At 45.2% G+C, this 26,159-nt stretch overlaps 1 protein-coding gene across 1 annotated transcript in view; it reads right to left on the bottom strand.

Annotated features, from left to right (window-relative positions):
- The window catches only part of GALNT4 (polypeptide N-acetylgalactosaminyltransferase 4), a gene marked incomplete in the record, with an annotated part of 451,007 nt that overhangs the window by 26,159 nt on the left and 398,689 nt on the right, over positions 1 to 26,159 (bottom strand). The window contains 1 exon segment of the mRNA XM_077491946.1: positions 18,196 to 18,348. Coding sequence (XP_077348072.1) covers positions 18,196 to 18,348 — 153 coding nt within the window.

Here is a 26,159-nt window from a genome sequence, read left to right on the forward strand (position 1 = left end):
GAAACGACTTCGCCAAAGTCATTCTGCTATATGGCGGGCGGCAAGTGGTTAAAATACTCTTATCTTGTATGTGCCTTAAAAGTCCACTACTAGGGGTTTTTGTTTAATATATAAATTTAGTGACAACTTTCTGTTAACAAAATAAAAAAAATATATATTTTGGGGTGTAATTGAGCAATAATAGGATTTTTATAACCGCTTACCTGTAAAATCCTTTTCTTGGAGTACATCAAAGGACACAGTGCACCACTGTAATTACTATGTGGGTTATAAGCCACCTTCAGGTGATGGACACTGGCACACCCTAAACAGGAAGTTGCATCCCTATATAACCCCTCCCATACCGGGAACGCCTCAGTTTTGTAGCAAGGTAATATACATATACCCTAGAAGAAGAGGGGGGGGACCTTTGTGTCCTGTGATGTACTCCAAATAAAAGGATTTTTTTTTTAATTCCTTTATTTCTTTTCAAGATGAGACAAGTTAACAGTCAGAAAAGAGGACAATAATTATAATAAAAACAGAAACGAGTAATGGATACGATTAGATGTTATAACAGCATTGTCAAATATAGAATCCCCCAGTTATGCACTCAGTGAAATACATATGCGGTTACGGCTGTGTATCAAGGCTAACCGTGCACTACTCTGGGGGAGACTTCCAGACTGTTACCCTGGTAACCACCTATTGCTATTATAGCCACCAGGACCATACTGTAAGAAACTCATTTATACCTGCCAGGGAGGGTTATCTCCCAACCAGCTGAGTCCAGCCATGTGGCACAACTGACGGGTTATGTAAAGTAGGATGTCCATATTATCCGAATAGACCAGCCCAAGGCTGGGAGCAGATTAGGAGAGGAAGGACTAGGGGAGTGGAAAGGCAGGATGGGAAAGGATTGCCCAGTTGGGGGTAGGGGGGAAGGTGGGTAGTGGGGTAGCGGAGCAGAGGGGGGACAAGGGGGAGAAAAGAGGAGGGGGATGGTGGTGTCTCCCAACCAGAGAGTGATTCCAGCTACAGGGACTAATCAGGCAATGCAACCTCACGGAGGTAAGCTTCCGTGTAGATGTATTGTTGCCATGGTCACCACGTCTCCCCCAAATAACGAGAGTTAGACTTACCGGTAACTCTGTTTCTAGGAGTCGTCCAGGACAGCACTAGAGAGATAGGCTCCACCTCCAGAGGCAGGAAACACAATCCAGATCTTTTAAGGGCGGTCTCCGTCCCTTCCCCTTCAGTCTTGTAAACGAGAACTTCCCCGGAAACGGCTTCTGTAACGACAAAAACACTTGTCCAGCATTATAACAGCATATAGGGAGGGAATCCATGCTGTCCTGGACGACTCCTAGAAACAGAGTTACCGGTAAGTCTAACTCTCGTTTTCTCTAGTCGTCTGTCCAGGACAGCACTAGAGAGGATCAACGAGAACTTACCAGATTAGGGGGGGGACTACCGCTTGAAGGACCTTTCTCCCAAACGCCTGGTCTTGCGCTGAGATAAGGTCCAATTTGTAATGCTTCATAAACGTCGAGTAGCTTGACCAAGTTGCTGCTCGACAAATTTGTTCTGGTGTCGCTCCAGCTCGCTCTGTCCAAGAGGTCGATAGTGCCCGTGTAGAGTGAGCCATGGGGGGAAAAAAAAAGGACATTCCATTTTCATCCCTTTTGTAGGCTTCTACAATAGCTTGTTTGATCCACCTTGCAATTGTATTCTTTGAAGCTTGTGACCCCCATTTTTAACCCGCATGTAAAACAAATAATGCAGTTGATTTTCGAATGCTTTTCGACATCTCCAGATACTGTAAGACACAGGCTCTCACATCCAGTTGGTTAAACTCTACCTTCTTAGGATTAGTGGGGGACCCACAGAACGAAGGAAAAACAATTTCCTGTGTTCTATGGAAATTTGTCACTACATTGGGTAAAAACCCAGGGTCCGTGTGCAACACCAGCGCCTCTTCAAAAATTTGTAAAAACGGCTCTTTCACCGAAAGTGCCTGAAGCTCGTTAATGCGTCTGGCTGTGGAAATAGCCACTAGGAACACCGTTTCAAGCGTGATCCATTTCAAGGAAAGTTCTTCTTCCCGAGACTTTTTTACCCATCCCTGTAACACAATTGACAGGTCCCATTTGGGTAAATTTTTGAAAGGAACAGGTTTAATCCTGGTCAATCCCTTAAAGAACCTGCTGACCAGCGGGTCTGCCTCCAGAGGTTGATCCAACAAAACCGATAGGGCCACAATTTGTACCTTTAAGGTACCAATGGCCAGTCCCTTATCCGCACCGTCTTGTAAAAACGCCAAGACTGTCGGGATACTTAGACACCTTTTTAGTGTCCAACCATGAACAAAAAACCTTCCAATACTTAACATAAATTGCTTGGGTTACTCTCTTTCTACTAGAAAGGAGTGTTCTAATCACCCTATCCGAGAGCCCCTTAGACTTCAAGAGGCTCTCTTTAGACGCCAGGCCGATAACTGTAGGGTCTGTATTTCTGGCAACAGAGCTGGACCCTGGGACAGCAGATCCTTTCTCTCCGGCAGTAGGATGGGAGGCTCGTCTGTCAGACCCAGCATCATTGAGAACCACGGTCTCTTCGGCCAATATGGAGCCACCAGTATTAATGTGGCCCGTTCCTGCAAAAATTTCCTCAGGACTAGAGGAATTAGCTTGAATGGGGGGGGGGGGGGGGAGGCGTAGCGAGTGCGAAACGCCCAGTTTTGTGCCAAAGCGTCTATCCCTTTTGCCCCTGCGTCCCTCGCTAGGGAGTCGTATACTGGGACCTGGGTGTTAGCTTTCTTGGCGAACAAGTCCACCTCCGGAAGACCCCATTTGCGCATTGCACATCAGCTGGAAACTCTCCCTTTTCAGGGACCATTCTGATTCGTACACCCGGTGTCGACTCAAAGTCTGCCAGGTGGTTGTCTACCCCCTTTAGATGGACCGCTGAAACTGATTCTAGGTTTTCTTCTGCCCAATGCATGATCGTACTTGTTAGCTTGATCAAGGAAGGGCATCTCGTTCCTCCCTGTTTAGGTAGGAAATCGCCACTATACTGTCCGAGAGGACCTGTACATGGTGGTCCTTCAGATCCCTGGCAAACGCCCTTAAGGCTTCCCAGATTGCCTCCCCCAGTATCCTTGAGCTATTTAGCACAAAGCACTGGCATCCATAGTGATGCAGACAGACACTGGAGGAGACCACCATAGACCTCGTACTAGGTTCTCCTCTCTTACACCACCAAAGAGACCTTCTGGTCTTTGAGGATAGATGGATAATCCTGTCCAGGGATTCTTGTGTCCCGTCTCAGCTGCTCAGAATATTGGCGTGAAGGCCCCTGAAATAAGCTCTTGCCCAAGGAACCGCAGGGATTGTTGCCACTAATAGGCCCAACCCTGCCATAGCTGAGCGGATGGAAATTGTCCGATTGGACTGCAAAAAGGTTACCATCTTTTTCACCTTTTCCCCCTGTGAGGAAGACTCTGTGACACAGAATCTACCAGGAAACCTGGATACTGTATGGCCCGAGTTGGTGTCAAGTGCGACTTTTCTTCGTTTATTAACCACCCCAGCCTTTTTAGGCAAGAAATGGCTACCCTCAGACCTCCCTGCAGTTGGAGCTTTGAGGGGGCGAAAAATAAAAGGTCGTCCAAGTATGGTATGACAGCGACCCCTTTCAGCCTCAGGGGAACCAATGCTTCTGCCAGGACCTTAGTAAATATCCTGGGGGAAGAAGATAAACCGAATGGCAGAGCCCTGTATCGGATCTGTCTTCCCCCAAGAATCACTATCCTCAAATACTTTTGAGTCTTCTCGAATGGGGATGTGTAAATATGCGTCCCTCAGATCGAGAGAGGCCATGAAACAATTTGGAGGGAGTACTGACCTCACTGTAAAGATTGTTTCCATCCGGAATTTCTTATAAGTTACCCACTTGTTCAGCAACTTTAGATTCAAAATTCACCGGAATTTGCCTAACGGTTTCTTCACCACAAACACATGCGAGTAGAAACCGTGGTTTATTTCTTGTGACGGAACTGCTACTAGAACCCTCTGGTCTATTAAATCGCCAATTTGCGACAGCAAAGCTGTCGCTTTCTGGGGATCCTTGGGAGGCTTGGTCAGACACATCCTTGTAAGTGAAGTGTGCTTGACTGTATTTTGTAACCCTCCCTGATCGTCCTCAGAATAAAAGTATTTGGGGTAGTCTTTTCCCACTGTGGGAGGAACTGCCCCAGTCTTTCCCCCACAGGGAACAGGTCACTGGGATTTAGTGGTTTTTTTAGAAGAGGAAAAAAGATTGCCTTTCTGTTTTCCTCCCATCCACTGTTTCTTAGTTGTTGACTCCTTAGAGGTCTGTCCCTGTGACTGTCCCTGCCTTTGGGGATGAAAAAAGCATTTACCTGTAGCTTTTTGGGTTTAACAGGAAAGGCCTTCTCTGCAGTACGGTCCAGGACTTTTCAAGATCCTGTCCGAACAAGAGGTCTCCCTCAGAGGGGATGCCACATAACCTCACTTTTGAGGCCGAGTCTCCTGACCAAGACTTCAACCAAAGTGCCCTGCGAGATGCGTTTACGAGGGCAGCGGTCCTGGCTGACAATTTAACAGACTCTGCAGAGGCATCTACCATATAACCTGCTGCTTTATGCAGCATAGGAAGGGAATCCAGTATTTCCTTTCTGGAGGCCCCCCCTTCCAAATGGCTTTGCAATTTGTTCCAGCCAGACCTCCAAGTTGCGAGCCACTATTGTCGTGGCCATTGCAGGTTTTGAATTAGTCATGGTTACTTCCCATGACCTCTTCCGCAGCACCTCCATCCTTTTATCCATGGTTTCCTTAAGATCACCCATGTTCTCAAAGGCAAGGTTGATTTTACACACTGGGAAAAAGCTGCGTCTACCTTGGCACTTTGTTCCAGACGCAAGAGGGGTCCTCGCTGAAGGGGAATCTCCGCTTCATACTTTTAGGAAAAAAAGAGCTTTTCCCACTCTCCAGTGTGCTATGATCTGCCTTTCGGGTCTGATACATCTGGTCATGCAAGGACAGGGAGACTGGCTCTTCTTTAATTTCGAGCGTCTCATAAAACACCCCCAGTAAGGCATCTACCTCCTTGAGTGAGAGCCTGTATCTGGGGAAGCTTGTCCCTTGCACAGGAATATCTCTGGATGATGCCGTCTCACTTAGGCCATCCAGTGAATCAAATTCCTCTTCCCCTGATTCGTCACCTTCCTCTGGGGTGGAAGCAGGGGGGACTGCGGCTGGTTTTGGGGTCTCAAGGTTCGCTAGCATTGTCTTGATGGATTGCATTTCTTTCTGTACTCCAGAAATCAAATCCTAACAGGCCCCGTAGCTTCCTTATAGACCAATTTGTCTATGCATGGTTTGAAGAGGGGCTTAGACCATCCTTCTTTTAATTTATTCATACATGAAGGACATCTCTTCTTCCCCCCTGACCTCTCTGGTTCTTTGGGCAGAGCCCAAGACAAGAGAAGTAGAGAAGGAAGGGAAAAACCAGACAAGCTAACATCAGCGAAACCTTAGCAAAAAATAGGATGCCTTCACCCAACACCTATGTGCACCCCACCAACCGCTAACAGGATTCACAAGACTCTTTAGTCCGGATCCTGTTTGAGAGAGGGAGGGAGGAAAAACACACCTGGACCATTTCAGAATGCCTTTGCATTGATTAGTCCATCACTCCCCCCCTCACTCCCAACCCTGTAGGTACAAGACACCTCTGTGTTTGCCTACCTGAGCTGGTTCGGCTCCACTGCCACTCTCCACTGCATCCATTTTGATCGGAACACGCCTGGAGGCTTCTTTTCGTAATGGCGATAAAGCGATGCAGCACGAACGCTTGAAGCACACGCCTAACCGCCTGGATGCAGCGCGAACGCCTCGTGGCTGCGGCTTTTTAAAATAGCCGCCAAGGTCCCGAATGTCCACGCTCGCCGCGCGACCCGGGACCGGTAGTGGATTGCCGGAAGTCCTCTATCCTCCTCCTGTGATGCACAGGCCGGAACTCGAAGCCTGTGCCCGTCCCCCACCTGACTTCGCGCCCAATTTGAACCTATTGTCAGGTGGGGAAACGAACGCCCTCCCCGGGCTTCAGAAGGAGAACGCCGGTTCGAAGCTGCAGTCAACCCGACCGGAGGACTTCAAAACGTCCGTTTACCAACAGGTAATCCGAACTCCTTCCCCATCTCTTATGGGCTATCCCACCGTCAGGGGAAGGAGAGCTCCTGATCCAGCCTCCTCCTCCGGTGGAGGAAACACAAAGACTGAAGGGGAAGGGACGGAGACCGCCCTTAAAAGATCTGGATTGTGTTTCCTGCCTCTGGAGGTGGAGCCTATCTCTCTAGTGCTGTCCTGGACAGACGACAAGAGAAAAAGGATTTTACAGGTAAGCGGTTATAAAAAAACTTTTTTCTTTACCGTACATCACGGGACACAGAGCACCATAGTAATTACTATGTGGGATGTCCCATAGCAATGCTATTTGAGGGGAGGGAGACACAACCTGTAGGGCGCCAGACTAGAGAACCTATACTGCTGCCTGCAGCACACTGCGCCCAAAGGTGATATACTCATGCCCTTTTTTACACCCACTTGATAAAATCTGGTGAATGTATGGACTGCAGACTAAGTTGCAGCCTTACAGATCTGAGCCATGAAGGCTTGTGATGCACTGCCTCAAAAGCACTAACAGCTCTAGTAGAGTGCGCTTTGACATGAAAAGGTGAAATCTTACCTTTTAACCATTAGGCCTGAATTTGAACTTGCCGAATTCACTTAGCAATTGTGGATTTCAATGCTGCCTGTCCCTTCCTAGGATCCTCTGGCAGCATAATAAAACATCAGTCTTTCAGACGTGAGCAGTCTTTAAAAAGACCTTGACCTCTCTCACTAGATCAAGACAATGCAGTGAGTTATCTACCCTAGAACCTGGTTTTGGATAAAAAACAACGGTAGGACAATATCTTGCTTTAGGTGAAAACCTAAAACCCCCTTAATAATTAAATAAAACTTCTTTACAGGAAACAGCGTCCAACTCCGATACCTTTTGCAGAGGGTATAGCAACTTGAAACTTGAGACTTAAATCTGTCCAAACCAGTATGTCTAGTAGACATTTCGGGTATGATAAAGTTTGAAACACAAAATCATAAATTAGAATATAATAACCAACTATAAATAATAATAATAATATAATAATACTTTTTATTCAATAAACTTTAGTAAAAAATATAATCAAAAACACTGTCCTTTTTTTGGCCAAACAAGGGTGCAATATTAGTAGTCGTATTGCTTCAGTAAACGTCCAGGGTATGGAAAATTTTAAAACATCGTACAGCACAAAGTCCGACGTCACAATCAGGGCAATAGAACCTGGTTTTATTTTCTGGATTTCCTTCCAGTGTTGACACGTTTAGAGCAGCAAACCACACACATCCTTGTGGGTGCAGACTTCTTTTCCGTTGGTGGAATGTGGTCCATAAAGTGATGACCGGGTTCACAATGCCAGCAGCACGACGTCCAGATCTATTTACAGTCGGTGTTTGGTGCTTGAGAAATACAAGTTCGGCAGCTTGCCAAAGTCTGCATGAACCACAGGCTTGTCACTTTTTCTTTTTTTTTCTTTAGCAGAATCAAGGCATTCCACAGGCACTGTTCAAGAAGATGGAAAATATGGAAAGCTGCGCCAATAACAATATATAATAAAACTATATAAAACGAAAAATATATATAGAGGGTATATGACTCTCATACAAAATCAATGCCTAAAGAGCAATCACCCAATTGTGCATATAGCAAACACAAAAAATATATTATAGTCCAATGAGGTGTTCCAATGTGAAGACGATTAACATGTCACCACCGTGAATCCACACAAAGCTGAAAATCTGTGCCAGTCACCAGATAAGTGATGCGCTTACCAGAAATATGGATAATAACAGCCTTATTGACACTAGTCCACAGCAGGGTAACGAAACATCAAATCCCAATTCTGGCATCCACAATGACCCTTAACATGGGTATATGGCGATACTGCAGCCTTTAGAGCTCCAATGATCAATGGTCACATATGTCTCCGGTAACACCTTGACAATGCCTTGCATCTTGTCGTGCAGCGCTCGGAACTCATCTAGCGGCAGATCGGGGTACATCCCCCGATCTGCCGCTAGATGAGTTCCGAGCGCTGCACGACAAGATGCAAGGCATTGTCAAGGTGTTACCGGAGACATACCGTATATACTCGAGTATAAGCCGAGATTTTCAGCCTCTTTTTTTAGGCTGAAAGTGCCCCCCTCGGCTTATACTCGAGTCACCGCCGCCTGTCTACCCGATCAGCGTGTCGAGCAGACAGACGGCGGCCATTCCACTATTCAAAAGCCGCGCCTCCCTGTCTGTGATAGGCGGAACACTCAATTTCCCAGCAGTCAGTGGTCCGCCTATCATGGACATCCGCTCATCCTCATACTACGGACGAGGATAAGAGGATGTCCGTGATAGGCGGAACACAGACTGCTGGGAAATTGAGTGTTCCGCCTATCACAGACGGAGGCGCAGCTTTTGAACAGTGGAATGGCCGCCATCTGTCACAGACGAGAAGAGGTGCGGCTATCCTGGCATGGCCGCCGTATGTGCAGAAGGACACAGGCTCGGGACACAGGTCGGCTGGACACACAGGGCTGGACACACAGGGCTGGACAGGCATGTCTCACCCTCGGCTTATACACGAGTCAATAAGTTTTCCTATTTTTTTTGTGGTAAATTAGGGGCCTCGGCTTATATTTGGATCGACCTATACTCGAGTATATATGGTATGTGATCATTGGAGCTCTAAAGGCTGCAGTATCGCCATATACCCATGTTAAGGGCCATTGTGGATGCCAGAATTGGGATTTGATGTTTCATTACCCTGCTGTGGACTAGTGTCAATAAGGCTGTTATTGTCCATATTTCTGGTAAGCGCATCACTTATCTGGTGACGGGCACAGATTTTCAGCTTTGTGTGGATTCACGGTGGTGACATGTTAATCGTCTTCACATTGGAACACCTCATTGGACTACAAAAAAATCTCTTTACTTTTACTTTTTTATATGTAGTTTTATATTTCATATGGACTACATGTTCTCCACATAATATATTTTTTGTGTTTGCTATATGCACAATTGGGTGATTGCTCTTTAGGCATTGATTTTGTATGAGAGTCATATACCCTCTATATATATTTTTCGTTTTATATAGTTAGTTTTAATATATATTGTTATTGGCGCAGCTTTCCATATTTTCCATTTAATTCAGTGCTTGTATCTCACTTAGAGCTGCTGCCTATAGTTTGTATTCATTTTTTATTTATTTGTATTTTTATATTTGTAATTTTCACATGTAATTCTTTCCTGAGCGCAGTTTATATATATTTTTACTGTTCAAGAAGATGCCTGAAGGTTTTTTTGTTTTCTCATCGCTGGATAAAAGGCCATGGCCTGGTCAGCTCCATCAACACCTCCAATGGTGTTGCTGTAGTCCATCACAACTTTTTATGGTGGTTTTATTATGCGTTTTCCACCTTTTGTGTGTACCATGACAGTAGAGGTGTTATGAATAGTACTCATTAGGCACACATCTTTGTCTTTTTTGTCGCACCATCTCAGTGCCATCATTTTGCCTTTCTGCCAGGCAACTATTTCTACTGCCTTTTATTGCCAAAGGTTGGCGGCATGTCACGCTGGTTAGCCCTAATGGTCCCATATGCATCCGTCTTGTTCTGTAGAAGTTCTAGAAGAGAAGTGTAAAAATGGTCTGTGGTTACACAGTAGCCCTGATTCAGCAGGCTCAAAGTAAAAACTGAAGCAGTTGCCATTCCATAATTACTGAATTTTTCGTTGAATTTGATTACTTTCCCAGTATATAGGACCGAACCACATATGTAACCAGTGCTTGATTCACATAGCATGAATGATTTTATGCCAAATCGTGCTCTCTTTGACGTGATATACTGTATCTAGCTGAGTCTTCCTTTGTAGGCCATTGGACTTTTGGCGATACTGATGTCTCTATCTGGTACATAGGTACCAGATTGGATCTGCACCTGCCCCCGCTGTATATCTGATCACACCCCACTAGCCTTGACGTGTCCCGAGCGCCGGGGAAGAGTCTGTGGAGGCTGTCCAGGTTTTGGCTGTCGGATCCCATAATATCGGAGCCGTATAGGTCTCACCAAAACTACATTTTTAAATCAGTCCCAAAGAATCTTTGAGCACGGGGAGAAGACCGGCAGCATGCTGGCATGGCCAGCAAGGGAAAGCTCCTCCCCAGTGACTATCTCGAACATATGTGCTTCAGATGGGAAGACTTTAACAGATCCCTCTTCCATTAATAACAGATTCACATCATTCTATCGGGAACTCTATGGTTCCCGAATGGAGTGCACGCACGAAGAACTGCAGACATACCTCGACGGGGTGGACCTCCCTTGCCTGACATCCACATTTAGAGAAGCTTTAGATGGCCCTATTCTATTGGAGGAGTTGCAGAGGGCAGTAGCCTCCTTTCAAAATAGCAAAACGCTAGGCCCGGACGGGATACCTGCCAAATTCTTTAAAACGTATGCAGAGGAAATACTGCCACTGTTCAAACTAGTGATGCAAAAAGCCATAGAAGGGAATTCATTACCCCCGACAATGTCTGAGGCATTCATAGTGGTCATCCTTAAACCTGGTAAACTACCTGAACAGTGTTCCTCATACCGTTTGACCTCCCTCCTTAATGTGGATGCCAAGTTGTTGGCCAAGGTGTTGGCTGGTCGATTGAACACATTCAACGTCTCCTTACACATCTCTCTAATGCGAGCGGGGATGGTCCGGAGGTAGTCACCTCCTTAGATGCCAAAAAGGCCTTTGACTCGGTCAAGTGGCGCTACCTCTGGGCGGTCCTTCGCAAGTTCAGGTTTGGCCCTCGTTTTATCAGTTCGATCCAGATGCTATACAACAATCCCACGTACCGCATACGCACAAAATTCACTGTCCCAGCCTTTTCCCCTGTCCATGGGTGCCAGACAGGGCTGTCCACTATCTCCTGGATTGTTTGCGCAAGCCATGGAGCCCATGGCAGCTCGTATTAGATCCGCCCCTTCAGTACAGGGAATCCAAGTTGGTGTAATAACTGATAAAATATCCTCATATGCTGACGATACCCTCCTCTTCCTTAAAGACATCTCACTCCCACCAGCGCTTCAAATAATAGATAAATTTGGCTCATTTACGGACATCAAGGTTAATTGGGGGAAATCACTTATTTTTTCACTGAATGCGTCGGATCACCACCCACCAACAGGCACCCCCCTAAACTGGACATCTGAATTTAAACACCACCTAGGGGTCAGGGTTGGGACTCTGTTGTCTTCATACTATGAGCTCAACCTTCAACCATTACTTAATAATTTCTCGCAGAAACGTAGGACCTGGAGGACCCTCCCCCTATCACCAGTGGGTAGGGTAAACCTAGTTAAGATGGTCTATCTCCTCAAATTCCTCTACCTTTTTCGAAATGCCCCTTTGATCCCTCCAGCCTCATTCTTTGCCAAGATAAAAAGTATAATATCTTCCTTTAAAATATATAGTATAATATCTTCCTAGCCATTACCACCCTTCAGCTCCCCATCACCCAGGGATGCCTATCCCTACCAGATTTTCAGATCTACTTCTGGGTGGCTGTGCTGGTGACGGTCAGATGGTGGTTCTCCCAGTTACGAGACAACCCAGCAGTGACTTTGCAGGCAGCCATAATGGGCTCATACTCCTCGCTCAGCAATGTCGTTTTTCAGGGGGGCGAGATCTCACCCTGGCATTACGCAGCCGATGAGCACAACCATCAATGTATGGAATAAAGCCAGGACCTGTTTTAGCTCCCCTGGGACGTTCTCTCCCCACATTCCTCTCTGGGGCAATCCCAACCTACCACACATGAATACTGTTCCAGACCCCCAAGTCTGGGCAAGGAAGGGTATAGAAAGAAGTACTCTGACAGGGATCTGTTCAAATAATATACAATACTGGTACCAGCATCCCAAAAGAAAATATAAGCACAAAAGGTTTGGAGGTAAGGGACTTTTGCGGCACCAAATATTGGAAATGAAAAAGAAAAATAAGAAAAAGTGTTTGAAAAAATATACAAATTTATTTCATATACATTACACCAAATATAAAAAAAATAGTCAAACATTTAATACCATTTCTCTATGGTCTATAATTGACACCTATTGCCTAAAACGCAGGTGACATTCTCTTTAAAGACCAAAAGAGGTTCCATCCCAGTACATTCAACATGTTTCGCCATGATCGGCTTCTTCAGGAACAAGGGCGTAGAGATATTCATATCACAAAAGAGCAAATATGTTACTCTTTAAACCAGGGGTGCTCAACCTGCGGCCCGGGGGCCACATGTGGCCCTTTGATGTGGCCCTCGACCCCAAACAAGGGAAGCACACTTCTATTTTATCTTGCAGGCTTGCTGTGCACTCTGAAAGTGCACCACACCCGGAAGATATAATAGGCATCTATGGCAAAGCACAGCCAACTCACAGGCATTTGTAAACCACAGCACATCAGTGTGAGAGCAGCTTTATAAGGGGCTCGGGACAGTAAGGGCTCGTTTACACTGTTGGATCAGGGAGAGATAAAACCACATTGTTGAGTCGTGTTTTTACCACACCCTCCCAACCATTGGTGTAGTGTGAGGGGTAGTGTGAGGGGTTGCAATGGTGACCCCACCACATGTTCCAGGGGGCCTATGCGGCCTCCCCATCACATGCTTTACACCTAGACAGGAGGGGCTGCGTGGGCATATACAGGAATCAGTCCTCTCCATTTTCCTCCTGCAACCGCTAAAAAAAGACAGCTTCTCCTCCTCTCCCAAACACCTGCATTATGAGTGTGAGTGGGAACTATAGGATATAGGATATAGGATATGCATCCCTGATGTTGATAGATGCCAGAAGTTCTCCCCCTTGTAGTATAGAAACCAGTGACCTGATCGACTCCATGCGAAAAGAGCGGATCTTCAGGAACTGATTTCGATTTTTTTAGATCTGGAATGGGTCTGACATCTCCATTCAGTTTTGGTACTGTAAAGAGGTTTGAATAAAACCCCAAACCTCGCTCTTCTGTGGGGATTTGTATGATCACCCCATGAGCCACTAATTGGTCTAGTGCCCGAAACAGAGACTGCCTTTTCCTTGGATCTTTGGGAACGTTTGAAGTCAGAAAACGAGACGGTGGAAACTCCCGAAATTCTAGTTTGTACCCTGGAGACACAATGGAAATGACCCATCTGTTCTGAATTTCCTCTTGCCAGACTTGACAGACTGAGTATTGCAGAAGTCTTCCCCACACTGTGGCGAGGGAGGGGGGGCGTGCCCCTTCATAAGGAGGCTTTAGAATTCTGCTTTGCAGGTTTCCGGCCCCAGGCCATCTTCTGTGCCTGGGCCTGATCCTGAGGTTTTCCTCTAGAGGCGGATGCCCCTGGCGCAGGAGAAATAGTCTTAAATGAAGGGCCTTTTATCGTTTTCTTTTGACTGGCAAAAGAGTACTTTTCCCACTAGAAATCATTTGGACGTATTTTAGCAAATCATCCCCAAATAACCGATTCCGACCCACTTATTCCGTTTCCACCAGCTTCTGGAGGTCTTGGAACTCATAAGTGGACAGCATCATTCTCTCACCAATCAATTGTTTTTAGATGCTATGTAGAATTTGCAGTGCTTGTTCTATTTCTCTTTTTTTGTTATGTATACTTTGACTATGTTAATAAATTTATAGGTTTTATCATTTTTTTTCTTCTTTGTATTGTTGCCTTTACAATCCCACTCAATAGGTCTTTTTGAATTTGTACTTCTTAGAAGGGATGATGGCAACTACATGCCACTGGTTAGGAGCTAGAATTTTTTTCATGCTATTGGGGCTGGTCAAAGGTTAGCAGAGCTCTACAGTGTTGTCAGCACTTCAGCTTTGGGGCTGGCAATCTCCAGATTTTCCATTGCCAATTCTCTGGCATGCTGCTGGACAGGTACATTCCTCCATTCAAAATCATGCAGAAACAGGATCGTCAAGGTCAGTAAGCACTTGCTGCATCCGCCATAAAACCTCCATGTCCATAGCTGTGGGGGTAGGTGAGCAAAGCACACTGTTACTATGTCACCTTGCCGACTCTTCAGCCAGGATATCAGAGTTCTCAACTAGTATTTCCCGCTAGTCCCAGGCAAAGGGAGCCCAACCCTGGCACTGAGCAGAGTCTAGCAGCCATCTGTAGGCGATCTCCAGCTCCCATTCCTGCATGGCCAGAAACTCTATATCTTTCAGTGCCCAGTGCACTTTCGAGACGTTCAGTAGCACTTCCCTGAAATTCATGATTTCGTCCAACCGCCACTCAAAATCACTCCCAAAGTTAGAAGTTAGGGTCCTCTGTAAGCTTTACATACAACAGTCCCAGGCTGCCGTAGCCAAAGCCTTCCATTGGGCTGTCACCCGCTATCCAAGAGCATTCTTGGGATACATGCCCCCAGAGGGCTCTGTATCTCTCATCCAGCCGCCTCTCTGCCCAGACCAGCCTGATTAAATCCACTGTCTGCTTCTTGTGCGTTTTTCATCCCTAAAACAGCAATTGCAATCCATACTGCAACCAGTACCGTTCCTGGACGGAGGGGAGAACTTTTCTCTGGTGTCGCTGCTCATGGGCTATCGCTTCCTTCCAGAGTTCGGAGCGGATAGAATCAAACTATCCCAGCAGGACCTGCTCTGACACCGGTCCTTGTATTCAGGTGGAAGTTTGGATGTCTCCGACTGCAGGAAGCATCCCACTGTTTGTCACCAATGTAACGGAAAGTCCTACCACTCCGCTTGAGTGCTTTCATCATTTCTGGGAATCCATCTCTCCTTCGCTGAGGAGCTTACATTGGCTAACCGTAAAAAATCGGATCACGTTCAAGACCCTTTGCCTCACCCACAAATGCGTGCATAGAGAAGCTCCGCAATACCTAATGGAGAAAATAAATCATTACACACCAAACCACAGTCTTCGATCAGCCAACAAAAACCTCCTCCTCGTGCCCAAAGCCCGGTATAAATCCAAGGGGGATCGGAGATTCGCTGTCCAAGGGCCTCGGCTATGGAATGCTCTACCAATCAACATCCGCCTGGAAGAAAATCATCTGGCTTTTAGGAAAAAACTCAAGACCTTCCTCTTTTAGCAGATGATCAAAGCTCGCCACAGCGCCTAGAGGCGATTCAGTTCGCATTGTGCGCTATACAAGTATCTCATTCATTCATATCCTGCATCCTTCCAGTCTGAATATAGATATCAGATATTCCAATCGCTCACAAGCACAAGACATGTTTAGCTGCTCAACATTGACTTTTTAGAACAAGAATACAATCTTATATACAGTAGAAGAGGAGGCTCCCCCCTCCTGATCATATTACTCCAACAATTCAAGTGTAACAAGAAACCTAATTAACCACTTAAGCCCCGGACCATTTTCCAGCTAAAGGACCAGGCCCCTTTTTGCAATTCGGCACTGCGTCGCTTTAACTGACAATTGCGCGGTCGTGTGACATGGCTCCCAAACAAAATCGGCGACCTTTTTTTTCCCACAAATAGAGCTTTCTTTTGGTGGTATTTGATCACCTCTGCACTATAAACAAAAATAGAGCGACAATTTGAAAAAAAAAAAAATCTATATTTTTTACTTTTTGCTATAATAAATAGCCCCACAAAATATATAAAAAAAAATTTTCCTCAGTTTAGGCCGATACGTATTCTTCTACATATTTTTGGTAAAAAAATAAAATAAAAATTGCAATAAGCGTTTGATTGGTTTGCGCAAAAGTTATAGTTTCTACAAAATAGAGGATAGTTTTATGGTATTTTTATAATTTTTTTTTTTTTTTTTTTTTTTTACTAGTAATGGTGGTGATCAGCGATTTTTATTGAGACAATTTTGGTAGGCTAAAGGCTAGCATTCAGTCCCCTCAAAAAAGCCTCTGTCCTGGCTAGGTCTGTCACAGGAATGCCTGTGCCACAAAACCTCTTACATGCCCCTTTGCTCGTGTCCCTCCAGCATCTGCAGTCAGAAAAAATAGAGTTTTTAAACACACTCCCGCGTTGGAGGACGCCAACGCTGTGCTGAGCCCCGCCCCCTCCGTTGCATCGCGCCCCCTCAGTTTTCCCAGGTGAGCCTCCAATTTGACAGGATCAGCATTTGTGTGAGGGAGGGATGACAAGGAGGAGACAGGAGAGTGGCATCGCCGATCATTTTTAGCCTCCCCCCTTCACAGGGAGAGGTGGAGAGCTTAGGTGGGGGGTGTCTGGTGAAGAAAAATCCTCTCCCAAACTGGCCGGAGGTCTGAGCTGCTCGCCGGAGGAAATACCCTGCTGCTTCTGCTGACACAGCGTGGCTCTGAGGAAAGCATGAGAAGGTACATGCTCCATAAAGCCCCCAGTGGTGACTCTTAGGCATGACAGCATTTGCTTTTTTATTAAAGGAGACATTGCATAAGAAAATTGTAAAAACTTCTTAGAAAAACTCCACTTCAATTTCCCGTCACAGGGTTTTCTGTGGTAAAAACCAACAGACTCAATCTTCCCCCCTCATGGTGGGTTCACTGACCAAACCTTGAGGAACCATGGACCCTCGGGGAACCCACACTCCTGGACCGGTAAAGCACCCCGCGAGTAAATTTTATGGCTGAAAATACCAAAGTACTGCATCCCGGGGTCAAGCTCTCTAAAAAGAGAAGTGTTACAGGCTAAACCTCGTTTCTTCCACCACGAAGCCCGGCTACCATTCAATTCCATTCAAAGACACTTTGAATGGATCCGGCTGCATAGCTAGCCCCAGCAAGGATTGCTCCAGTGGAGCTCAGCACAGCACATCTTTACTCGTGACCAACACCTAAGACACTGGCGAAAAATACTGAGGTACTCCCAGTAGTGGAGTGGACTTCCTGTCTTAGGGTGTGCCAGTGTCCATCACCTGAAGGTGGCCTATAACCACATAGTAACTACTATGGCTCTGTGTCCTGCGATGTATGATAAGAAATTTAATTCAGTCATCAAATTAGGATTTTGGTTTTTGTTAAAAAAAAAAAAAAATCCCAATAAGCGTATTGATTGGTTTGTGCAAAGGTTATAGCGTCTACAAACTATGGGATATTTTTATGGAATTTGTATTTATTTTTTACTAGTAATGGCAGCAATCAGCGACTTATAGCAAAACTGTGACATTGCAGAAATCGGACGCCAAGTGACTTTTTTGGGGGATTAGTGACACCAATACAGAGATCACTGCTAAAAAATATGCACGCTCACTGTACTGACACTGGGAGGGAAGGAGTTAACATCAGGGGCAATCAAAAGATTGTGTGTGCCTAGAAAATGCTTTCCAACTCTGTGGGGGATGGCTTAACTATTCTGATTAGCAGAAACACAGGAACTCGGTCTTCCCTTCTCACAAAATGGTGATCTGCCTTGTTTACATAGGCAGTCCGCCATTCTGCCTCTGTCGGGAACAATCGGTTGCAGACCTGGAAGCGTGTTTTACGCGCCTGTATGTGATTTCGTGCAGAAGAGCTGCCGCTTCACCATATATGTATGTGGGGTGGTGGGCAAGGTGTTAACTAAAGGCTTCAGTCTAGAAGCTGCAGCCAAAGTGCTGGTAGGGGAACATGGATAAAGCTTTAATAGCATGGTATGTGTTAGGAAAGCGAGCTTTGTAAATAAGATGACATTTAGGCTGGGTTTGCATCTGTGCGGCCGCAATTCCCAGCATGGGGTCCGGTGTGTCCCTGTTCAGCTGTTCAGGCAAAAATTCAAACCTGATTCGCACCTGAACCAGATCCAAAGACACAAAAGACTCTTTTGTAATGCGGACTGCGGCCACCCTGGACCTGTGTGAACCAGCTCTATTGCTGACTGGGAACACTCACATATCACGTAAATTGGATGCGGGGAAACCCACATTCAATTCGCACATATGTAAACACAGCCTTCGTAAGTGTTCATGGCAACTCCCATGTGAGAAAGGAGTGGGCCACTGAAATATCTATGTATAACATGCTTTTTATATTTCGGTTATTCAAAAAACAGGCAAACCTGCTAGCAAGTATTTTTTTTTACAACTTTTTAGGCACACTTACATCTCTAAATTCCCAAATGAGATTTGCTGGAACAGGATTACCATCTTTAGGACAATGTGTCATCCCAATATGTGTCTGATGGTCAGGGACTTCTGCACACAGTTCAGTTACAGAATTGAAGCGTATCTCTTGGTTTGTTGTATATTCAAAAAACTGAAAGTGAAAAACATATGAAAGGTTAAAATTATTTACTTTGATATCATAAAAATACTTCATAACAGAGGATGCCAAATTGGCAGAACCAAGTAATCCTAAAGTAGAATTCCAGGTTTGATTTCACGTAATGCTGTACTGCAGCCAGAATTTCACGATGGAAAGCGATGTGCAAATGGTTTTTGCTATATAAATCCTGAACAACAACATTATTAGTAATAATAAAAATAATGAGAATAATAAAATATCAAAGCATCTAAACCCAATAACAAAATTGTGATATCTGCATTAGTTTCTGCTTTGGAATACAGTACAGAATACAGGCTTCAAGGACCAAGGGTTATAATCTGACACCTTCAGGTGAGGACATATATCCCCTCCCACTTTCAGCAATTCTCAGTTTAGCAAGCAAAAATTATATCCCCAGGACAGAAGGAAGGTTGTCCTGTACTTCTGTAAAAGAGCTATAAGAAGGCGCGGTGGCCCAGCAGAAGAACCGAAGAGGGGGACAAGACCCCCGAAGTCGGAAGAAGAGGCCGCGGCGACGAAGAAGAATGCCGGGCTCCTCCGCTAGCAAAAGAGCTACAAGAAGATAGCGGAGGAGTCCGGCGAGAAGACCCCCGAAGACGGAAGACCCCCGGAGCTGTGCAATAAATTATTTTATCTTGTGTGTTGTGTTTTTTTTGTACTTTATTTTACAGGTGAATGGGTAGGGGTACATTGTACCCCATTCTCATTCACATAGGGTGGGGGGCCGGTATCCGGGGGCCCCCTTATTAAAGGGGGCTTCCGGATTCCGATAAGCCCCCCGCCCGCAGACCCCGACAACCAACGGACAGGGTTGTTGGAAGAGGCCCTTGTCCTCATCAACATGGGGACAAGGTGCTTTGGGGTGGGGGGGCGCGCGGCCCCCCTTCCCCAAGGCACCCCCCATGTTGAGGGCACGCAGCCTGGTACGGCTCAGGAGGGGGGGGGGGGCGCTCGCTCGTCCCCCCCTTTCCTGGCCGGCCGGGTAGCGTGCTCGGACAAGGGTCTGATGTGGACCTGGGGGGACCCCCACACCGATTTTTTTCGGCGTTGGGGTTCCCCTTTAAGTCCATACCAGTTGGCGGGGCCAGCGACGTCTCCTACCTGGAGAACCGCTCGAATTGAGCGGACTTTTCTCCGGGCAGGAAAAGTCTGCTCATTTCAAAAGTACGGCAGACTGGCACACACACGGCCCGATTATCTGCCGAAATGCGAGTCCGGTGGGAAGATTGGAGTGCAAAACTACTTTCTAAGTCGGCCGTACTTTCGGGTCAAAAAAGTATGCCGGAGGCTACACACGGGGGGATTGTCCGGCGGACTTGAGTTTGCCGGACTTTTCCACCCGCTTGTTTGATCGTGTGTACGCGGCATAAGCAATACAACTGAGGGGCAGGCAACACAGCAAACTATGGCAATAAGGGTATAAGATTTCCAAACTCATACAGTGGCTTAAAGCAAGTTATGCTGCACCAAAGCTGTCGAAGAATCCTGAACATCCACCTGTTAAAACCTAAACATGTAAGGAGAGGACCAGCTGGCGACCTTGCAAATCTGAGAAATAGGCACCTGGTACTACAAAGTCCAAAAGGTAAGAACTAAACGAGTCTAGAGCTATAGGCAAAACTATTTTTCATTTTGGATAGAGTAAGGAAGGGTTATAACCAGTCTGGTTTATTTTTGCCATCTGTGTTCCATTGGAGAGAGTTAGCCTTACTTCCTGTCCCATAGCCAAAACAGGAAGTGAGAGGAAATGTCCGAATTAAAGGAATCTCTTTGGGACCCCCAGGTCACCAGTGTTTCCATTGGAAGATTTCCCCTCTATTCCTTTTTTTGCGACAACCCAAACTTAGAATTTTCTTTTACTTTCAATGACAAAGGTAAAGAGGACAAATGGAGAGGGTGAATCTCCAAAACGGGCACAGACAGCAATAAAATCTGACAGGTGTTCTAATCCCTCTCCCCTCAACTAAAAAAGTTTTTCCTTCAAGACAGTGTTGGTTCACAATAAGGTTGCAGCCCTCACACTATAAAAGGCTGCTTTCCCACCAGACATTTGTCAGTGTGTTGGTGTATATAATGTGAGTTGGGGACATCCGACATTAGTTTAAGGAAAGAACAGGTTAGTGTAGTGTACTTTAAAGCGTTTGATACCCTAAAATGTCATATTCCGGATATGTACCTGCTGTACCACGTAATTGTATGAGAAAGTATACTGTTCTCTTATGGGTATACCATACAGCCAAAAAAGCGAAATAAACGCGCTAGATGTGCAACATAAAACAAATGTAAAAAAGTGATACAAGCACCAACTCATCTGTGAGATATCAGCACAGTCCCAATATTGTATAAATGATACTGAGCTGCGCTAATTAACCACTTTCAAACCGGACCATTTTCCTTGCTTAAGACCAGACCACTTTTTGCGATTCGGCACTGCGTCGCTTTAACTGGCAATTGCGTGGTCGTGCGACCTGGCTCCCAAACAAAATTGACGTCCTTTTTTTTCCCCAACAAATAGAGCTTTCTTTTGGTGGTATTTGATCAGACCTGCAGTTTTTATTTTTTGCACTATAAACAAAAAAAGAGCGACAATTTTGAAAAAAAAAAAAAAAACACGTTTTACTTTTTGCTATAATAAATATCCTACAAAAATCTATTAAATTTTTTTTTTCCCCTCAGTTTAGGCCGATACGTATTCTTCTACATATTTTTGGTAAAAAAAAATAAAAATAAAAAATTGCAATAAGCGTTTGATTGGTTTGCGCAAAATTTATAGCGTTTACAAAATAGGGGATTGTTTGTCATTTTTATTAATTTTATTTTTACTAGTAATGGCGGCGATCAGCGATTTTTATTGTGACTGACATTATGGCGTACACATCGGACATTTTTGACACATTTTTGGGACCACTGACATTTATACAGCAATCAGTGCTATACAAATGCACTGATTTCCGTGTAAATTACACTGGCAGTGAAGGGGTTAAACAGGGGGTGGCAGTGTAGGGGTTAAGTGTGTCCTAGGGGCGTGTTATTAACTGTGGGGGGCTGGGCTGTGTGTTAGTGAAAACTGATCTCTGCTCCAATCGCAGGGAGCAGAGATCAGTGTCACTTGTTGCTAGGCAGAACGGGGAGATGCTGTTTACTTCCGCATCTCCCTGTTCAGCCTCCCGTGAGACGATCGCGGGTATCCCTGCAGCGAAGAGTCCGCGGGACCCGCAATTTAGAAATAAAAAGTCCACAAGTGACAAATACTGATGTTCTTGGTCTGTATCAACACCATCCACCAACTTGAGTTGCGATTCTGTGCATCAACACCACCACCACCGGCTGCAAGGCTCGCTTGCCAGCTCATATGTACCTCTCACTACAAGAGATCAAAAACGCTTATAGCTCCATAATGAGCCTGGGCCTTTTAGAACTTCAGAGCATTGACATACCACTCGCTACTTCAGTTAAATTTCTCTACTGTTGACATCTTGAAATAAAATATATATGTATTCCCACACTATTATGAAGACATTAATAATTTTACTTCTGAAAACACAGAAAAAGGGTTAATCCACACATACATAGAAAAAAAGATAAACAATGGCTTTTGCTGCGCTGTTAAAAAAAGATTAAGGTTAAACTAAAACAACCTGAACCTCAGAAACAGAGTATTGCCAGCAATATACAATAATGCTAAAGGTAGTAATATAAGTGCAAAAAATAATATTTAACTATAATCTCATGAATGTACAAACATATAGTGATGTGTACACTCTCCAGATGAGTGTAAAAGAAATAGTACAAAATCATGTAATATGCAAAATGATTGTCTTTTTTCACAGAAGAGGACTAATGTGCAAAAATATTTCTTCTGTGCAAAACCGCAATGTGCAAAGTGCCAGGGGTTAATTCTCTCCTTTTCTGCAAAAATAGCCTCTTACCTTGCGGTTATGAGGAAACCGCATGTGTGTATAGTAATGGGAATCAGCGTTCACATTGCTTGCTTCTTAATGGCATACTCTCGGGCCAGTGGCATGGATCTATTGTTATCAATAGTCTTTTTTCTCCCAGTAGGTGTATATGTAGTATGGGGAAAGAAGAAAGGGGAGGATTCCGAATAGTGCATTTTAAGCCAGTAATTTATTTATAAAACAGATGACAAATATACTCACATTTATTCATTAACCACTACAGATCCACGCTACAGCACAGACTTGCTTTGCCGGGACGATGTCTATTGATGTTGTCCCGCTCCCAAGCGGCCTACATGCCCCCTGTGATCAGCGAGTCTATGAGATATGCTGCATCACAGATCGGTCCCGACTCCTTACCATGTGATCAGCTGTCAGCCAATGACAGCTGATCATGTGATGTCAACAGAGCTGGCAATTGGCTATTTTTTCTCCTTGTGCTGACAGCGTGCGGAGAAAAAAAAAAGCCGATCACTGGTAGCCATGAGAGGGACATCAGTCCTGATCATGGCGAGCTGCCGCCAGCTCAACAGTGCCCACCTGTTCCCCCTGCCAGTGCCACCTAATAGGCAACAGTGCCGCCTATCAGTGCCCACCAGCGCCACCCAGTGCCCACCAACTCCACCCATCAGTGCCCACAATCAGTGCCTCAACAGTGCTGCACATTAGTGCCACCGATCAGTGCCCAGTGCCGCCCACCAGTGCCACCCATCAGTGCCGCCCACCAGTGCCACCCATCAGTGCCGCCCACCAGTGTACCCCATCAGTGCCGCCCACCAGTGTACCCCATCAGTGCCGCCCACCAGTGTACCCCATCAGTGCCGCCCACCAGTGTACCCCATCAGTGCCGCCCACCAGTGTACCCCATCAGTGCCGCCCACCAGTGTACCCCATCAGTGCCGCCCACCAGTGTACCCCATCCGTGCCGCCCACCAGTGTACCCCATCCGTGCCGCCCACCAGTGTACCCCATCCGTGCCGCCCACCAGTGTACCCCATCCGTGCCGCCCACCAGTGCAGCCTATCCGTGCCCACCAGTGCAGCCTATCCGTGCCCACCAGTGCAGCCTATCCGTGCCCACCAGTGCAGCCTATCCGTGCCCACCAGTGCAGCCTATCCGTGCCCACCAGTGCTGCCTGAGTAGCTCATATCAATGAAGGGGAAAAATTACCTGTTTACAAAATTTTATAACAAACTATTAAACATGATTTTTTTGTTTTCAAAATTTTCTATTTTCAAAATAAAAATAACAGCGGTGATTAAATGCCACCAAAAGAAAGCTCTATTTGTGGGGGAAAAAATTACAAAAATTAAATTTGAGTACAGTGTAGCATGACCGCGCCATTCACAGTGCGTCAGCGCTGGAAGCTGAAAATTGGTCTGGGCAGGAGGAGGGTTTAAGTGCCCAGTAAGCAAGTGGTTAGCTCGGATGTAAACGTAAATTACGATGCCTGTCAGTCCCTACGCATGCCGTCTGTCACCTGACCTCATCAAGGGATAACTGGCACTGGACATGTCCTCAAATAGTTTAGAGCATTGGATTTAATGGGCGTCCATTTTCTTGCAGCCCAATGGAGAGTATTATAGCGGCCATGTGTCGATAGATTTCTTCGTTGGAAACAATGTGGCTATTTTCTAGTAGCCCGCTACCAGAGGGGAATTTATATGAAAAAATTATATATTTTTATTCGGGACAATACATTAACTGTTTATGTTGAAATTGTTTTTATTGTATTTTTAGAAAAAGACATACATATTCCACAACAATCAAAAATGTCAACATATGAAAAATATAAAACCTTCACATTACAAAAAACACGGTACATAACATTCCTAGAGTATATAGCTCATACAGCATTACCACCTTCTATTGATGGGCATTCTAATTCTAAAATAAAAATTCCCCCTTCCTGCATTTAGAGAAGGATGGGGAAAAAAATCCAATCTTTTTAGCAGTGTAAACCTAAAAAGTTGATTATTAGTTACATTTTAATTTAAGGGGTGGAACTAGGGAGGATTACACAAGAGGTCTCCCTCTCGTTCCACCCTAAATCCATGTTCCCTCTTCCCCTAAACTACCACCTATCCCCCTAACTTCCCCTAAACACCTCTCCCTCCATCCATGTGAGAAGGAGAGAGGAGGAAGAAGAAAAAAAAAAAAAAAAGGGGAGGGGAAACCCCCCCCCCCCCCTCCTCTAGCAGTACTTTAATCTCCTATATAGCTTGCGTCCTTGATTGTTTAAACTCAAGCCAACCCCCTCCATATTCTATAGCATCCCTGTCTACAATAGTTTTTGCCAAGACATTAGTTCTTTCATCAATCTAGTTTTATCTACTTCCCTAAACCAATCTTTTATTGACAGAATTTTCTTTTGTTCCCATTGCCTCGGAATTAAAGCTTTCGCTGCGTTCAATAAAAACGGGACCACTGTTGCTCTTTTTTTTTTTCTAGACTCCCCCGTAGCATTGAACAAACATTGCCAGACACCTTTCCTGATCTCAACCCCACTAATTTTCTTAATAATTTTCAATATTTCTCTCCAAAATGATTGAATCAGGGGGCAATGCAACCATTGCCTCCAGCCCGCAATCCCCCCCCAACAGAGATACCTCTCTGTTGATCTTGTGAAGCTTTGCTGGGACATAATACCATTTAATTAACAATTTATAGTTAATTTCTTTTATTCTCGCATCTATTGACGTAGAGTGTACAAAGTATATAACTTTACACTTCATTTGCTTGGATGGATTTGTTCAATTCAAGTTCCCAACTCTCCAAAAAGCATGGTGACCCTGGTCCCGGGGGAGAGATCAACATCCCATACATGTTTGATAGCCCATAACTTTTTATCCCCGCCGGTCCATACGTTTTCCCCATGGGTTAAGCTCCCTAATGGAACGAAGGGGTTTTGGGCGAGCATCTACAAATTGCTGGAGTACACGAAAGGGGCATCAACGGACTTTTATATTCCCATAGCCTTTTTTTAAACAGGCAACCCTATGTTGTACAGGTTTCCTTTGTTATTGGGGCTACGTCCTCAGGAAGATCCCTATATTGCCTTGGTACCCAGATTACGTGACCCAGGCATATTCCACGTAGGTTTTCTTCCAGTGATACCCATTTTTTCGGTGAGGTTCCATGGATCCAGACAATTGTCCTCCGTAACACCGCTGCCTCCTGATACATCTCAAAATCCGGGACATATAACCCCCCCGGACCTCAGTTTAGCCAAAGTCCCCATAGAGATATGAGGATTCCTGTTTTTCCATATACAGTAAATCTCCTTCTCCATATTCTAAGAATTTTAAAATAGGTTTTTGGGATGTTTATCGGGAGGGTTTGAAAGACATACATGGCTTTCAGGAGAGTCACCAACTTGATTACATTTATCCTGCCAAACCAAAACAGCTTATCCACCGGATTCCCCTCAGGTCTTGCTTAATAAAAGGCTAATAATTATCCTGGTATAAATCCACTTCTAAATTAGACAGAAAAACCCCAAGGTACTTTAAACCTTTCTGCTTCCAAGCAAAGGGGTATAGGGATATAAGATCTCTACATTCCACTAAGGGAACAGAGATGTTCAATATCTCTGTCTTCTCTTGGTTAATCTTTAAATTCAAAATCGTTCCATACTTTTCGAATCCCACCAAGATATTTGGGAGTGTTAGTCCTGGGTTGGAGACATAAAACATATCATCTACAAACGCAGAGACCTTCTGTTCTTGTCTGGCCACCTTAACACCCCTGATTTGCCCGTATAGTTGCTAGCAAGGGTTCCAGAGATAGAAAAGTTAAGGCAGCAAAAGTGGGCATCCCTGC

Source organism: Lithobates pipiens, unplaced genomic scaffold, assembly GCF_037356315.1.
Source record: "Lithobates pipiens isolate NorthernLeopardFrog02 unplaced genomic scaffold, aLitPip1_a1.2 Scaffold_19, whole genome shotgun sequence".
Taxonomy (NCBI): domain Eukaryota; kingdom Metazoa; phylum Chordata; class Amphibia; order Anura; family Ranidae; genus Lithobates; species Lithobates pipiens.